At 38.9% G+C, this 18,076-nt stretch overlaps 1 protein-coding gene across 3 annotated transcripts in view; it reads left to right on the plus strand.

Moving 5' to 3' along the window:
• sez6b (seizure related 6 homolog b) overlaps positions 1-18,076 on the plus strand; it is a 956,088-nt gene that overhangs the window by 585,193 nt on the left and 352,819 nt on the right. For all 3 annotated transcript variants that reach the window (XM_063031160.1, XM_063031161.1, XM_063031162.1), the window contains exon 4: positions 7,261-7,453. In XM_063031160.1, the coding sequence (XP_062887230.1) occupies positions 7,261-7,453 (193 nt within the window). The remainder of the gene's footprint in view (positions 1-7,260; positions 7,454-18,076) is intronic.

The raw sequence follows: 18,076 nt of genomic DNA on the forward strand, positions 1-18,076 counted from the left end.
GTATACTTAAAGCAGAGGTTGATAGGTTCTTGATAGTAAAGATGTCAAAGGTTACAGGGAGAAAGCAGAAGAGTAAATGAGTCATTATAGAATGGCAGACCAGATTCAAAGGCCAAAAGGCCTAATTGTGCTCTTATGTCTTATACTCTTATTAGGCCTCCATCAAATACCAACAAAAAACTTAGATTATGGTAGCCCATCTACATCTACAAGCTGGAGAATTAATCTGAAATCTCTATTGGCCTGTTGTTTCAATCCTCTTGCTGAGTTAATTTAAATTCTAATATGTTCAGTATTACTGAGGGACCAATTAACGACTGCATAACTCCAATCAGTGAAATATATGATAACCCCTGGCACCGCTGGTATGGGAAACATTGCAAAGCACACATCTAAATATCTTCCTAACAGCTGCTCTTCAAAGTCCTGCAGTGGCTTAATCTGCTGGACTTGAGCCATTCATGTTGAGCAAGTCTCCTCATTGGCAGGCAGTTGGAAGTTGTTATGGTGAGAGTTCAATGGACTCTGATATCCAATTAACAGAATAAAAAGATCATTATTTACGATTGCCTCTCGTTCCCGTACTAAAGCTGAAGGGTTATTATCAGAATGCACACACATGGCAACATATTGTGCATACCAGTGCAAATATGCTCTCGTGTAATTCAAATAACTTTAAGCTTCTGCAACGCTGAGGAAAGGGCTTTGGTTGTATTTGGCTCACTTAAAACCACTCGCAGAAAAACTGGTAGTAGCTGTGGTTTTCCTATTGTTGTATACACATCTGTTTAATTTTATTCTTTAGATTAAACTTGCTCCATAGACTACATCCCCAGAAAGGATAAGACACCTCCAAGTGCTCACAAGCAGGATCCTGGATGCTGTTCAGAATGCAACTTGCACATTAAAGTTGTGAAAACTTTCGTATTATGGGCTACAAATTTGACTTGAGCATTTGTACACATGGATTATTGATTGACACAGAGGAAAACTGTTTCCACAAGTGATGTGGTAATCCCAGCCACTAAAAATCCTAAACTCTGGACTTCCTTCCTTCCTCTATTTCCTCCTTAGAACCGGCCCATCTATTGCTCATCAGACTGAACATTCCCTTCTGTAGCTTGGCATCCATTTTACATTGAAAATCTTCCTGTGTGGCACTGTGACACACTTTGTAATCTTTATGGTGCTCTATGGAATATAGCAACTGGCATTGGACCAGTCCCTAAATTCTGATTTCCATCACCATGTAAAATGACAGAGATGATCCAGGGCTTCTAATTTTGTAGCTGCACCAAAGATGCATTTTTTCTGTGCAAGGAATACAGTTTTTCAAATCTGCTAAGTCTGTCCAATCAGACATATATGAGGAGCGTTTGAGGATCTCTGGGTCTGTACTCGCTGGAGTTTAGCAGAATGAAGGGGAGGTCATTGAAACCTGTTGAATATTAAAAGGCCTAGACAGTGTTGGATGTGCAGAGAATATTTCTAATAGAGGGGGAGTCTGGGACCAGAGGGCACAGATTTAGAACAAGGACATACCTTCGGAACACAAATGAGGAGGAATTCCTTTAGCTAGAGGGTGACGTATCTGTGGAATTCATTGTCACAGACAGGAGTGGAGACCAAGTCTTTGGGTATATTTAAAGCAGATGATTGATGGGTTCTTGATTAGTAGGGGCATCAAATGTTACAGGGCGAAGGCAGAAGAATGGGAGTTGAGAGAGATAATAAACCAGCCATGATTGAGTGGTGGAGCAGACCTTCTGGGATAAAATGCTCGCTTCTGCTCCTGAGTTTTCTGGTCAAATGAACACCAAAGTACATAGTTAAATAACCTTTCAATGATCTAGAATGAAGTTGTTCTGAAAAAGTCCTCATTCCTTCAAAGGTCACGGAAGGAAAGGCTACCAGTAGTCTCTGAATTAAAGATGGCAAATTTCTCAAGGGAAATTTGGCACTGCTCACAGATCATTCCTTCATGCGATTGCTTAATGCGGCTGTTGGTTTTAAATGATTTCATGCTTCCACTCCAACAGTACATAAAAGGAAAGTCATCTAAATACATTAAACATTTGCCTGCTAATACTGGTAATTTTTCTAGACTGTTGTAGATTAGATCCCAGGGATTGGGTTAATAACAGTTCTGCTTCCAGGATTTACTTAATGTCCCATTGATAATGTATTTATCCAGAAGGAATATATTCCGAATAAGCTAGCCATGCAGATACATAATCCTTTAAAGGTGAAAGTAATGAGATATATATCAGACTGCATTTCTAAATATGAAAAGATAAATGGAATAGATCTCTCTAGACCAAAGCAATAGGAAGCAAAAGGGCAATGAAGTAGATCTTGCCATTAGCATATGTCAATGTAGAAGGCCATTTTATACAGCACGCACGTTCCACAGTAAACCTTTAAATCATTGTCTTAGAAGTAAAAAAAAACATAGGTGATTGAAGCTGTGATGCAGGGATGTTGCTGAACATGATGTGAATAATCAAAATGATTAATGTAAACCGGCATATTTTTCCTGCTTCACCATGCACACTCAGTGGCCACTTTATTAGGTACGGGAGTAGAACCCAGTGTGATCCTCTGCCGCTGTACGCCATCGACTTCAAGGTTCGAGGTATCGTAAGTTCAGAGGTTCTCTTCTGCACTCCACTATTTTAACACATGGTTATTTCAGTTACTGTTGCCTTGTTGACAACTTGAACCAGTCCGGCCCTTCTCTGACCTCTCTCATTAATAAAATGTTTTCGCCCACAAAACTACCACTCACTGGATTTTTTTTTTTTTGTTTTTGCACTGTTCTCTGTAAACTCTAGAGGCTGTTGTGCTTGAAAATTGCAGGAGATCAGCAGTTTCTGAGATGACCAAACCACCCTGTATGGCACCAACAATCATTCCACAGTCAAAGTCACTTAGATCACATTTCTTCCCCATTCTGATGTTTGGTCTGAACAACAACTGAACCTCTTGACCACGTCAGTATATTTTAATCTTGCATTGCTCTTACAGTAGTATTAATATGTCTGGCAAATACATACTCTCTTGGAAGGCATTATCAGTGGAGGAACTGAAGTGATAGAAAAAAAATGAACTTAAGTGTTCGGATATTACTCAAGGGCATCACTGTCAGTCACACTGTGTGACGGGGTACTGTTTTAATGAAGGATGCAAAAACAAGTGATAAATACTTATCTGCAGATTTTGAAGTAAAGTCAAGCAATACTTGCAGTATTGTGATAGGTTTAGGCACAATCTAAGCTGTTGGTTGAATTTCAAATACCTGCTGTCAGTGCATAACAGGTAAAATTAGGCAGGAACAAACATGGCATTTGAGGAGTATAAGAAATGCAAGAGAACACTTAAGTAGGAAATCAGGAGGTTAAACGAAGGCATGAGGTTGCTCTAGGAGACAAGCGAAGGAAAATCCAAAGGACTTTTATAGATCAGAATGGGAACTTATGCATGGAGCCAAAAGAAATGGGGGAAATCATAAATAGATGTTTTGCATCTATATTTACTTGGGAGATGGACACAGTGTTTATAGATGTGAGGCAGAGCAGCATCAACTTCATGGACCCTATACAGATCACAGATTAGGAGGTGTTTGCTGTCTTAGGTAAATTTGGGTGGATAAATCCCCAGGACCTGATAAGGGGTTCCCTCGGACCCTGTGGGAGGCTGGTGCTGAAATTGTAGGGGCCCTGGCAAATGTATATATAGCACACCCTCAGCCATGGGTGAGGTGCTAGAGGACTGGAGGAGAGCCAATGTTGTTCTGTTATTTAAGAAGGGCTTTACAAATAAGCCAGGAAATTATAGGCTGGTGAGCCTGATATCAGTAGTGGGAAAGTTATGGGAAAGTATTCTAAAGTTCAGGATATATAAGCATTTTGATAGACAAGGAGACTGATTGGGGATAGTCAACATGACTTTGTACATTGTAAGTCAAGTCTAACCAATATTATAGAGTTTTTAGAGGAAGTTACGAGGAAAGTTGATGAAGACAAGCCAGTGGATGTTGTCTACATAGATTTTAGCAAGGCCTTTGGCAAGGTCTCACATGGGACGGCAGTTTAGAAGGTTCAGTCATTTGGATGAGGTAGTAAATTGGATTAGACATTGGCTTCAAAGGCGAAGCCAGAGAGTGGTAGTAAACGGTTGCCTCTCTGACTGGAGTCCTGTGATTGGTGGTGTGCTGACGGATCAGTGCTGGGTCCATTGTTATTTGTCAACTGTATGAATGATTTGGATGATAAATGGTAATTGGAACAGCAAATTTGCGGATGACACCAAGACTGAGTGAATAGTGGACAGCAAGGGAGACTGTCATAGCTTGCAGCGGGGTCTAGACCAGCTGGAAAAATGGGCTGAAAGATGACAGATGAAACTTAATGCAGACAAGTGTGAGGTGTTCCACTTCGGGAAGACCAATCAGGTAGTTCTTACATGGTGAGTGATAGCGCAGGAAGGAATGCGATGGAACAGTGGGATCTAGGAATGTCGATCTGTAATTCCTTGAATGTAGCATCACAGTTAGGGTGATAAAGAAAGCTTTGGGCACATTGGCCTGCACGAATTAGTATACTGAGTACAATACACATCACCGGCTCCTACCTAACCCACCATCAAGGACATATAAACAGAAAGGGCCCAGAAAAGGCCCAGTAACATCATGAAAGATCCCAGACACCCCGATCATGAACTGCTTGTCCCTCTCCCATCAGAGAGGAGGCTGCACGCACCAGGTCCAGCAGACTCAAAAACAGTTACTTTCCCCAAGCTGTAAGGCTGATCAACACCTCCACCCACTAACTCCACTGTGACTTCATTGTTTCTAAGCAGTCACCTTATGTACAACTTAGTGCCATTTTATGGACAAGCAATCTATGTACAGTATATGTATTTATATTTATTGTGCTTTTATTATTATTGTGTTCTTTATTTTTGTGGGGTTTTTTGTGCTGCATCAGATCTGGAATAAAATAATTTTGCTCTCTTTTACACTTGTGTACGAGAAATGACATTAAACAATCTTGAACCTTGAATCTTGAAAAGACCTATTTGCACTAAAGGAGAACAGAGGAGTTTTTCTCAATGCCATGGTAAATATTGTCTCCTCTACCAACACGCAGAATCAGAATCAGAATCAGGTTTATTATCACCGGTATGTGACGTGAAATTTGTTAACTTAGCAGCAGCAGTTCAATGCAATACATAATCTAGCAGAGAGAGAGGAAAGTAAATAAACAAAATAAAACATAATAATAAATAAACAAGTAAATTACATATATTGAATAGATTATTAAAAAATGTGCGAAAACAGAAATACTGTATATTTTAAAAAGTGAGGTCGTGTCCAAAGCTTCAATGTCCAATTAGGAATCTGATGGCAGAGGGGAAGAAGCTATTCCTGGATCGCTGAGTGTGTGCCTTCAGGCTTCTGTCTCTCCTACCAGATGGTAACTGTGAGAAAAAGGCATGCCCTGGGTGCTGGAGGTCCTTAATAATGGATGCTACCTTTCTGAGACACTCATCCCTAAAGGTCCTGGGTACTTTGTAGGCTAGTGCCCAAGATGAAACTGACTAGATTTACAACCTTCTGCAGCTTCTTCTGGTCTTGTGCAGTAGCCCCTCCATACCAGACAGTGACTCAGCCTGTCAGAATGCTCTCCATGGTACAACTATAGAAGTTTTTGAGTGTATTTGTTTACATGCCAAATTGCTTCAAACTCCTAATAAAGTACAGCGGCTGTCTTGCCTTCTTTATGACTACATCAATATGTTGGGACCAGGTTAGATCCTCAGAGATCTTGACACCCAGGAACTAGAAGCTGCTCACTCTCTCCACTTCTGATCCCTCTATGAGGATTGGTATGTGTTCCTTCGTCTTACGCTTCCTGAAGTCCACAATCAGCTCTTTTGTCTTACTGATGTTGAGTGCCAGGTTGTTGCTGTGGCACCACTCCACTAGTTGGCATATCTCATTCCTGTACGCCCTAAAGCCCCTAAGAACCATAAGACCCGATTATTGTTGATGTTTTTGGGAGGCTGCACATCAAATAGGCTTTCCTAATACAGCGATCACGCTTGATTAGTACATGATTGGCTGTAAATCAGTCTGGATGTTCTGAAAAGGTCATAGAAACCTAGCTAAAATGCACAATACCATTATATATAATAAAATATTTGGTTACTAATTGAAAATGTGACCATATTTAGATTAATAGTAAACTTTAGCATTTTAATATCTTTAAGATTTTACTCAGAGAGATATATATATTCACACACATATATATAGGACTGTGGCTGGCTAACATAAGTATTCGTTTACTAACTTACACATAGAAGTCAAAAGCTGTTTGGTGGTTCTTTAATGAGGTTTCTTCTCCAAAGTTGTCATGGACGGACTCCACAGCTTGGGAATGTAAGTAAAGCAGGGCCAGCCATCAAAAGGAGGGATCTTCCTGGCATAGGTCAGTACCCTGCTGGTTATGATATTGACATAGCCACATAGGGATCATGTGTTTAAAACAGATCAGGTCAGGTTTGACCACAAGGATTGGAAAAAGACCAATTGACCCAGAGAGGATAATAAAATCTGATTTGTATGGTTGAGTAGAGATGAGCAAGAAATCCTGACAACAGGATTTCTTGTTCAGCTGAAAAAAATCATTTAAGACATCGGCTAAGGTGACCTACTCGACTCTATAATAGACAGTCAGATAATAGAAGATAAAAATCATGGAAACTTGTGTTCTCTGACTTATATTTTCAAAAATCTATGCCTTCAATAGTTACTGCTGTGTTTTCATTCTTCCTAACTTAAATCCTACGAAATATCCAAAACCCAGAATAAGATGCCCATTCATATGCTCTTTAGATGTTTGATTAAACTGTACGGGGATGATCTGTTACTCAGTCTGCTCTTGTGAGAAGCAAAGATCAAACTATTATGCCTTAACCTTAATCTGCATCACATGTTTCTCTATAAACACAATGCATTGCCAGGAAAACTAAATCACTGAATTTGCATTTAAATAAAATTTAACATGAAAGGGTGGTAAATTTAACATTTGCGTATGAATTCCTTGATAATATTAAACTTGTGTAATCCTGAAGGACAGAAATGAGAAATGTCAGAGCTTTGGTGCTCCCATATTCATCCTACTTTGCTCATGCCTGAAGCATATCGATCAGTAGTAATTTTGTAGTAATTATATTTTCTATGCATTCTCTCTGCAGGTGAAAAACATCAGTTTGTCTGAAGGAGAGATGCTGACAATTGAAGGACTCGACGGAGATGAACCAACTGTTCTTGCCAATGAGTCGATTTTAATGAAGGGGCAGGTGATTCGTAGCCTAAGCAATCAACTTTCTATCCATTTCCAAAGCATTCAACTTCGAAAACCAGGCTCATTCCAATTCCATTATCAAGGTAAGTGCTTACACTCCAGGACTGGAACAATGGGACAAAAGCTATGCCTGTGTTATCTGACTGGGTTTTTTTTTTCAAATTTGAAAGCAAGTGTCTTGGCAAAAAATGCCATCTTATTCAATCTCAGACAAATGAAAGTTTATATCCTGTAAAATGGGATTGTTCTGATATTTGTTAGAATCTGTGAATGAAAGATGAATGCAATACAGACTCACACTTTCAATTTCAATGATTTCCAATCGGTCCAACCTGAGCTTTTAAAAGAACTCCGTTGTAAAATATCTTTGGAGAACTGGTGTGCGTCAGCATCAGAGTAATTGCATTGTGTTTATTTGGAAGTTCACTAAGACTGAGATAAGTCATTGTTGTGTACAACTTGGCAAAGGAATGGTAGTGAATTTCTGTTGCTCATATGGAGGAAGGTTAAGGTCCTGCTTTACCGCATCTTTAGAATGACAGTGTGACGATCCTGATGCAGGTGAAATGATTCAATTTTTATCACTAATACCAACAAGGATGTGGTACACTAATAATAAGGAAAACACATGTTTAAGCCTGTACCATTAACCTACACTCACAATATTTCCTCTATAACATCTTTCACTTCTTTACCTTTCTTTCTCAGAATTTTCCTTCATCCCCTCCTGTACCTTTGCTTATCAATTTTGGATTTAGTGTGCTAATTACACTTTGAAAGCAGTACAAATGTTCCCATTGTTAACTCCAGTTGAATGCCATCAGCATTTTTCCCATTACATTGTTTTAGTTAAGCAGCCATGCTGCCAAATAAAAATTAATTATCCATCCCCCCCCCCACACCTTCCCTGCAACCTAACGCTAAACTGTTTTCCCTCCTTCCCAATTCTGATGAAGGATCTTTGAAACATTACGCATTTCTCTTTCCACATCTACTGTAGTGCCTAACCTGCTGAGTGTTTCCAGCATTTGCTGTTTTTATTATTATCAATGCGAGTTGTTTCTTTGTTTTTTTATTTACATAAAGTACATTATTTTTGCAATAAAAAACTGAAAGCAACTTATTTTCAAACAAGTATATTGCTGATTTATGGAAGTTTCTATTGTGGGCATTCAATTGTTTTTTTTATTCTACTGTGAATGCCTGAAAAAAAATGAAACTCAGGGTGACATACAAGTACTTTGATAATAAATTTACTTTGACTTTGAACCTTTTCTATTGTGCTCCTCTCACGAATTGTGGGGACTTGCAGGGGTTCAATTATATATGTGCATGTTGCACCTGTACATTGTCCAGTGGACTATTGTTTTAACATTTAAAATGTGTATACAAGCATTCTCCTTCAGGCTAAACAGTAACATTTGCAAGTAAATTACTTTTACCAGTTTTTTAATGTTTGTTAAAACACTGGTGGTTTAGAAACAATCTTCACTGCACAATAAGATCATGAACTTATGTTTTAAGTGCAGTGGAATTGAACAAGTGACATTCCAGAACACTTTCCCGAAAAGCCTTTATTATGAAATGCTGCAAATCCAGTATTCAAATGAGCCGGCTTTTATAATAGAAGATCACTGATATACCATGTATTTTTCAGTAATGTTAATCCTAATCCCTGACCTATTCCCAAAGTAAGTACTGTGGATACTGGGTGGTTGAAATAAAACAGAAAATGCTGGAAATATTCAGGTGACATCTGTGGACAAAGAATTGAATTTAACATTTAAAGCTGATAACCTTTCATCATAAGCAATATGTTCCCATTTCTAACTTATTGTGAATTACTCATTAAGGATCCAGGCAAAAGTTCTGAACTTGATAAGAAAGTCGAGAAAGAAGCATGTCATGTTTAAACTATTTGATTATGTTCATTTTTTGTTTTTTTTAGTCGATGTTTTGATCTTCGCCTCTGACACTCTACAAATATCTAATATCCTATTGGTCCTCAGTACAACACAGTAATAATTGATTGCGAACCCAACAGCCATGCCATCTGTCTGAGTTCAAGTTCTTTTGCTAACGATGCACAGCTTGCAGTCAGTCACACAAGTGCCTGAATTAATGTGTTGTATATTAAAACACTGCATCATGGGAAGGGTATTAATATTTATGAGGTGTTTCTTTGAAAACTGATGTTTGCAATGCTTGCTCCAACATGAAAGTACTTCAATATGTGATTGGGTCAGCAGATCCTCCAGTAAATTGTTTATTTTTTGCAGAACATCTGCTGCTTACAGCATAGTGTTAGTGGATTATTTTATTGTCCTAAAATAAGTTTTGGAATAGATGAATAAATAGGTGGTTTGGCAAAGCCCATTTCACCCACTTCAAATGTGTTGAATATTGAAATATTGTACAGTATGGCTTGACAAAGCGTGTAAAGTTCAGAAACCTTAATTGGTAGATTTGATTGAAATAACTGGGCAGAGAAATACACCATTTACCTACTACATAATTGGATTTTTGTAAATAGTCTTCTGGCACCTTTTGGTGTCACTTTAATTTATAGTCCTGATCTTCTATGGGAGTTGAAGTCAGATACTCAAACCTGTGCTAAGTAAGAGATCTGTTTAAGTAGGCTTTAATTATTAGGCAATTGAAACCAACTCAGGTGATAATTCTTCCCCAGCCATGTAATCGTTTTCTATTGCCAAACCTGGAAGTATGTATGAGGTTTTATATGATGAAGTCATATATCCTGTCCTTCTATGTCAGCATAGCTAAAATTTCATACTATATTGCAAATCATATTCTACTGCAAATTGTTTGCATGCCCTTGGTATAGCAGGAGACCGGTGGTATCCAGAGCATTGAATTATTGATTCGAAGTCGAGAGTTCAAGTCCTACCACGGCAACTGTGAGATGTAAATTCAAGTAATTGAAAGTCTTTTAGGTATACAGATAATGGTAACCATGGAAAATCAGAAAAATCTGTTTGGTTCACTATACCCCTCATGGAATTCAGTATTCTATCCTTGCCCTCCAGTGTCACGGACCCACAATACCATTTGATTCTGGAATGGCAAAGCAGCTCTCTCATTTTGGGGTTAATTAAGCAACAAATATGGGTTCAACTTGTTACTTTTTCTAAAGGAATTGAGACAGTGCTTAAGTTATTCCTTACCTAATGTATATTGTCAACCTGTAATACTGAAATGCTGATGGTTTGGGGGTGGGTGGGTGGGTGTGTGTGTGTGTGTGTGTGTGTGTGTGTGTGAGAGAGAGAGAGAGAGAGGGTCATAAAAATAAGAGGGTCATACTTTAAATTGTGTGTGATACTGTTAATGTAGCTCAGTCAGCCTACATTTGACATCGTCATGAAGTTTGAACTGTCTGTGTATCACTATTCATAGAATGTAGAATATTACAGCATAGAACAGGCTGTTTAGCCATCAATGTTGTGTCGACCTTTCAACCCACTCTAAGATTAACATAATTTTTTCCACTTATATAGCACTCCATTTTTCTATCATCCATATGCCTATCTAAATGTTTTTTTTAAATGTCCCTAATGTATCTGCCTCTACCACCATTATTGGCAAGGCGTACTATGTATCCACCACTCCCTGTATAAAACTTAACTTTGACATCTCCTCACCCCCTATATTTTCCTCCAGTCACCTTAAAGTTATGCCCCCGTCATATGAGCCATTTCCACCCTGGGAAAAGAAGTCATTTGCTATGCTTTCAATCTATGTCTCTCACCATCATGCACACCTCTATCAAGTCAACTCTCAATCTCCTTTACTCCAAAGAGAAAAGCCCTAGCTCGTTCAACCTTTCTTCATAAGACATGCCCTCGAAACACACACCAAATGCTGCAGAAACTCAGCAGGCCAGGCAGCTTCTTTGATAAAGAATAAACAGTGGACATTTCGGGCCAAAACCATTCATCAGGACAGCTCTAGCCCAGGCAGCATCCGGGTAAATTTCCTCTCCACCCTCTCTAAAGCTTCCACATACTTCCTATAATGACTTAAACAGAACAGAACACAGTATCCAAAGTCCAGGATTTTTATGGAACTGAAGCATTACCTCAAGGCTCTTGAACTCAATCCCCCGACTAATGAAGGCCAACACACCATATGCCTTCTTAACAACCCTATCAAATTGTGTGGCAACTTTGAGAGATCTATGGGGGCACCCCAAGATCACTCCGTTCCTCCACAATGCCAAAAATCATCCATTAACCTTGTATTCTGTCTAAAATATTCATTTACAATAACATTAGCTAATGTGCATTCCAATTGTCAAGTTGGCATGATTATCCACCAGTAAAGTAGCAAAGGGTTTGGAGTCTTCCCAGGCCACAATGGTGAGATATTTGAGATACATCTTTAGTTCTTTATCAATAAGAAAATGCCCCAGAATTTCTTTTTCGGAAAGTATACAGTTTGCTTCTACATTAGTTATAATTGGAAAGCTTTCTCTGATCCAGTTACAACTGGCTTCCTGTGTTTCTTCAACCCCGAGGAACCAAGATGTAAAAGATGACTATAACTTGGGCATCCAGGAAGGAATTGACAGACGCTATTAGTTTTGTAGTTTGCAGGCTTTGTGAGGAATCAGGCCAGCAGGGTGTCAAACCATTTTTGAAGAAAGGTTAAGTGACCAAGTTCAAATTGCTGCAGATGACATATCGATTTTTCATTCTTCCCCAATCACACTTTTATTTCTGTCTGAGCATGCACATTGTGACTGCAGTACTCAGAGCACATATTTAACAAGGTGCCTCTTGCTCAATCTAGCCCTGACCCAAAAAGTTCAGGGGAATCTCTCAACCACAAAGCATGCCCTTTCTCAACTATTGCTATAACCTTTTCAGTTCACAAGTAAGGCAAATCAGAAAAGGTCTCAAAGTGGCCATTTCAAACTCCAGTGATTGTGATTGAGCTGGACAGAAATTGGCTTGTTAACAGTTGTGTATATTAACAAATGAAATTGGTTTGAGAATTTGGTTTCAGAGATTTCAATTCTCACTTTAGCTCATATACTTGACCATGAATATTGGCATTAAATAAAATCTGTTGCTATACAATGAAAGAATCAAAATAGACTACATCTCCTCAAAAAAAAACCAAGGAAAGAATGAAATAATGTCTTAATTGTTGGAATATTCCTTCAGGTATTCACAGGATTTTGAGGACTCAAAGAAAGTAATCAGGCAGATAATCAGAAATTTGTGGGAGGGAAAGTTTTCAGAAAGAGAGAAGATTAGAGAAGCAGGGAGATTTAGAGAGGGAAATTTAGAGCTGGGGGGTAAAATAGGCAAGGAGACAAGTTACATGTTTAAAACTAGGGATGTGGCAGAATGTAGAACTGGTGTATGGATACCTCCAAAGGACGCAGTGCTGGGAGTGATTACAGAAAAGGAGGGATATGTTTACAGTGAAAGACCACACCAACCTGAGCGCTCAACCAGATTGCAAAAGACAACAAATTGTGAATACAAAAAGAAGGAAGTAATAATACATAAAAAAATAAGCAATATATATTGAGAACATGTGATAAATACACATTTCAATAAGATCACGCCCACCCCACTCCCCCGCTCAATTCTTATAAACTCCAGTGAATACAGGCCCAGAATCATCAAACACCTCTCATGCATTACCCTTTCATTCCCAGGAACACTCTCGTGAACCCTCCCTGGACCCTCTACAATGCCATGACATCCTTCCTTAGATAAGGCGCCCAAAACTGCTCTCTATACTCCACGTGCGATTTGGCCATTGCTTATAAAGCCTCAGCCTCAGATAATAATTTGATAGAATTTAATACAAATATTTACAGTGACTTGGTTTGAACTGAAAGCAGGATCTTAAATGTAAGCAAAGTAAACCTTGAGGTCATGCTTAAAATGGCTCCTATAGATTTGGAATCTACTTTAAAGGGCGGGAAACAAGAGATGGCTAACATGTAAAGGACTAGTACGTACCTTACAAGAAACATACAGAATTTTTTTAAGATACAAAAACCCAAGGGAAGAAATCAGCCAGTTGTGGTTAACAAGAATTTACAGTACTAAATCAGAAAAAATGGCTTAATATACAGTCAAAGAAGCTGTAAAGCTGAGGATTGGAAACATTTTAAAACCAAGCAAGAGGGGGCTGAGGAAATGATAAGAAAAGGAAAGCAGAATAAGAGAGTAATCTAGGGAGAAACAGAAAACAAAACAGACTGTAACAACCTCTATTGGTAAAATAGAGGTAAAGGAAAAGAATAACAAAAATTAATGTGGATCCCTTCCAGGCTGAGATGGGATAAATTATGTTTGGGAATAAGGAAATGACAAAAAAATTAAACAAATATTTTGTCGGTCTTCAGGGAAGAAGACACGGAAGCCCTCCCAGAAATAGGGGAGTACAAGTATCAGGTAAATAAAGAGCTCAAAGAAATTGCCATTTGAAAATATTAGGTACTGGGAAAGTTAATAGCACTGGAAGTCAATCAATCACCCAAGGTTTGATAACCGTCTTTCAAGGTGTTGGGAGATTTGGCTCTGGAGGTAGTGAGTGGGCTGAATGTCATCTCCATCAATTCAGAAACTAGTCGCACAGATTGGAACACAATGCCACCACTTAAAAAAGTTGGCGAGAAAAGACTACAAAACATCAGCAATGAAGTAATACTCTTATTAAGGAAGTAGTAACAGATTACATAGTTGTTTAAGGCAGGGGCCCCAACCTTTTTTATACCATGGAGCCTTTCATTAAACAGGTTGGGAACCCACTAATGATCTGGGATTAGGAAAGTTATTTTTGAAAATAAAAATTTATGCTGCAGATGGTTATGGACAGAGAATTGTCTGGCAAACAGAAAACAGAATAGGCATAAATTGTTTTTTGGTTGCCAAGATATTAGGAGTAGTGTACCATAGGTGTTGAGTATTTAATATTTCAGAAATATTTGAGTAATATTGTAAATATATTGTTTGGTTAAGCAGTCTTTGTTGTTTACGTAATTAATTATAGATTATATGTAAAAGTAGCATATAGCATGTGGCATTGTGCCACCAAGTCATATGTGTGTGCCTCACTAAAGAAAGAGTGAAGTAGACAGGAGTTTTATCCCTGGACTCCTGGGCTTTTCTTTCAATTAGTTTCTGGAGTTACAAAATGTCGGAAAAGCAAATGCCTGAAAAATTTACAAAAAAAGATTTTTTTCTTGATGTATTCTTCCTCATGCAAATCGACTGTCTCCCTATAATGGCAGAGATAAGCCAAAGTGATCTGAAGTGATCCCACATTGTCTCCGGTCTACATAGCCTCCTAAGATGGTTGGAAGATGCAGCAGAAGCTCTAATTACCCATTTTTACCAGCGCTGGGATGAACTTGCCTTACATAGTGATTGAGAATTGTTGTACTATCCAAGATGAGAGCTAAAATGCTGGAGGAGCTACATGCTGGTCATCTAGATGTGGTTAAAATGCAAGTGTGGGCTCAAAGCTTTGTCTGGTGCCCTGGACAGATAAGCAGATCAAGCAGCTTGCCATGCACTGTTTGGGATGCAAACACGTCCAGAATATGCCAAGAGCAGAGCCTCTCCATCCCTGGAAATTCCATGCATTGCCCCAGCAGACGATTTATGTGGGCTTTGCTAGACCATTCATGGGTACAATTTTTTGGTAGCAGTGAATGCAGCTGCAAAGTGACCAGAAATCTTCCAAAAGCCTCTACTGTAGCATCACACACTGCTGACGTGTTGAGAAGTGATCCATTTCTCAAGGAAGGGTTTTCCAGAACACTTAGTCAGTGACTAAATTTACTGTGGAACAGTTTCGGTCATTCCTGAAAATGAATGGAATAAGACATGTTACATATGGACTGTAGAACCCAGCTACAATGGCTTTGCGTAGAAGTTTGTACAGCGTTTAAATACACACTGTGAGCAACGTCAGCAGAGCACACTACACTGTCACTGAATCAGAAGCTCACCTAGTTCCTCCTTGCATATTGCAATACAGCAAACTCCAAAACCAACAACTCACCAGCTGTGCTGTTCCTGGGTTGTCCCTTGTGCTCACGCTTGGATCTCTTCAAACCCAATCTCAGAAGGAGTATGCGGGGCAGACAGATGAAACATATTGAGGGCTTCTCGAACAAAGAGGTTCAATGTTTCACTCTGGAACAAGCAATCCTGTCGAGGGACAAAAGAGGTGATCAAAAGTGTGTTCTTGGAAAGATTAATTAAAAGAACTGGACCACTCTCCTACATAGTGGAGATTGTGCATGATGTCACCTGGGGACAACATATAAGTAAGCTGAGGAGAGCAGAACTAATTGTTAGAGAAGAAAGCTGTCTAGAGCTGTCAGAGCCACTTACTACAATCTCAGAGTCAAGTCCCACAACCACCACAAAGGAGGCTCCAGAACCTGAGGTTGTTTCACAGTCACGAGTCTCACCTGCCACTTTCTAGACTGTAAACTGTAAGTAAGTGACTTAAATGAAGGCATCATCAGCATGGTTGTAAAATTTGCCCACTATGTAAAGGTAGACAGTAAAGTCATTGTAAAGTGGAGAGAAGATAGAGATAAGTTAAGGGGTGGATAAAAACTTAACAAGTGGAGTATAATACAGGAAAATGTCAAATTGTGTACTTTGACAAGGAACAGAAAAACTACAAATTATCTAAATGATGAGAGACTTCAGAGCTCTGAGGTACAGCAGATGTCCCAGTGCATGGTTAGGAAAGCCAAAAAACCATTATCATTTAGTGTTCGTGCAACTGAATGCAAAAGTTGGGATGTTATTCTTCAACTGTGTACAGCATTGATGCAACCATATCCAAAGTACTTTCATACTATGTTGGTCTCCTTATTTAAAGGGATATGTTGCCTGGATTGGGGAGCATGCCTTATGAGAATAGGTTGAGTGAACTTAGCCTTTTTTCCTTGGGGCGACGGAGGATGAGAGGTGACCTGATAGAGGTGTATAAGATGAAGAGAGGCATTGATCGTGTGGATAGTCAGAGGTTTTTTCCCAGGGATGAAATGTCTAACATGAGAGGGGTCAGTTTTAAGGTGCTTGGAAGTAGGTACAGAGACGTCAAGAGTAAGTTTTTTTACGCAGAGAGAGGTGAGTGCGTGGAATGGGCTACTGGCAGCAGTGGTGGAGGCAGATAAAATAGGGTCTTTTAAGAGACTCTTGGATAGGTACATGGAGCTTAGAAAAATAGGTAACCCTAGGTAATTTCTAAAGTAAGTGCATGTTCAGCCCAGCTTTGTGGGCCGAAGGGCCTATATTGTGCTGTAGGTTTTCTATGTTTTTATGTTCTATGTTAATAGGTTGGAAATATTGCAGAACTAATAATGTGGAATGGGCTGATTACCTTTTGAGGACATGTTGGCCAAGCCAGGCTTTATCTACCTAAAGAGTGAAAAGGGATTTAATTAAATTGTTTCTGGGGAACTTGACAAGGTTACTGTGGAGAGAATATTTCCTGTACCTAGAACTTCGGGCCACTGTTTAAAGATAAATTACTGCCCATTTAAAACAGAGCCAAGGTGATTTTTGATTTCTCTTTCGAGGGTCTTTGTAAATTTGTTCCTCAAAGGGAATTAGAGGCAGAGTTGTAGAATACTTTTAAAGCAAAGTTAGATAAACCAATGAAGGCTTACTGTAGATAGATAGAATAGGTGAGCTGAGCTTAGAGTCCGATCAGCCATGAGTGTATTGAAGAGTGGAACAGGTAAAGGGCCAAATAGCCTATTTTTTTCTTGTGTTCTTATGAAACCATCTCTCATGTTAATGTCATCCTCAGTTCCACAGCCCAGCTTCTTCACTCTGCCACCAGCCTTCTCTACTTCCTCCCTAACTACTGGTGCCAGAGCCATCTGCTTTCTCTGGAAATCTCTTCCTAATCCTCTCCAACTTTTTGCTTGTCTCCTACCTTTTTTTTTTAAAAAAAAAGCCTGATATCAACCTACATTTTCCACCAAGCTTACCATATTTTTTATCCCTCACTCCCTTAACTCTGACCTGTCTCTCTTTGAAGTGACTTTGGACATTTACAGCATTTACTTGTATTAATACAGCATTAAATATACTGTATTAATACAAGTAGCTTTAAACTGTATGTTCTGTTAAAGAAAGAGCTAATTGAACAACTCCATATTTTAATAAGATGTAATTTTTTTCTAATTCCAGTATGAATAAAAAGTACAGCTTCAATTAGTGAAGTTCATGTGGCTGAATAATAATCCTGTGTGAGGACTAAATCAACTTAACTAGAGGTCAGTGTCTGTACTATATTAATTCTCCGAGAACCATAATACATTTTAATCATCTACCATCTGGCGTATAAGGGGATTCATTCTTTCACTCAGCAACTCCCTAAGCATCAATATTGTGAAGGGTCGAGCATTCTGTCAAGAAGATGCATTTAGGGTTTCAAGTGGTGTGGGATTTTTACTTTCTCTGTGGCTGGGTGTTGCGTATTTGTCACATTTTGACACAGCTGTAACCTGTTGTCAGCTGGATTTGTGCTCTTTAACTATTCCCATAGTGGATGTTAGAAAGGTTTGTAAATTTACCTCACTCAACGAGGTTTCAAATGCATAGAATGACAGTGGGGGAGGGTGGAGAGTAGTGGAAAATGAGGAAAATGATTTTCAGTCATAAATTCCAAATGAGTAAACAGAT

The sequence above is a fragment of the Mobula hypostoma genome, chromosome 23, assembly GCF_963921235.1.
Source record: "Mobula hypostoma chromosome 23, sMobHyp1.1, whole genome shotgun sequence".
NCBI lineage: Eukaryota > Metazoa > Chordata > Chondrichthyes > Myliobatiformes > Myliobatidae > Mobula > Mobula hypostoma.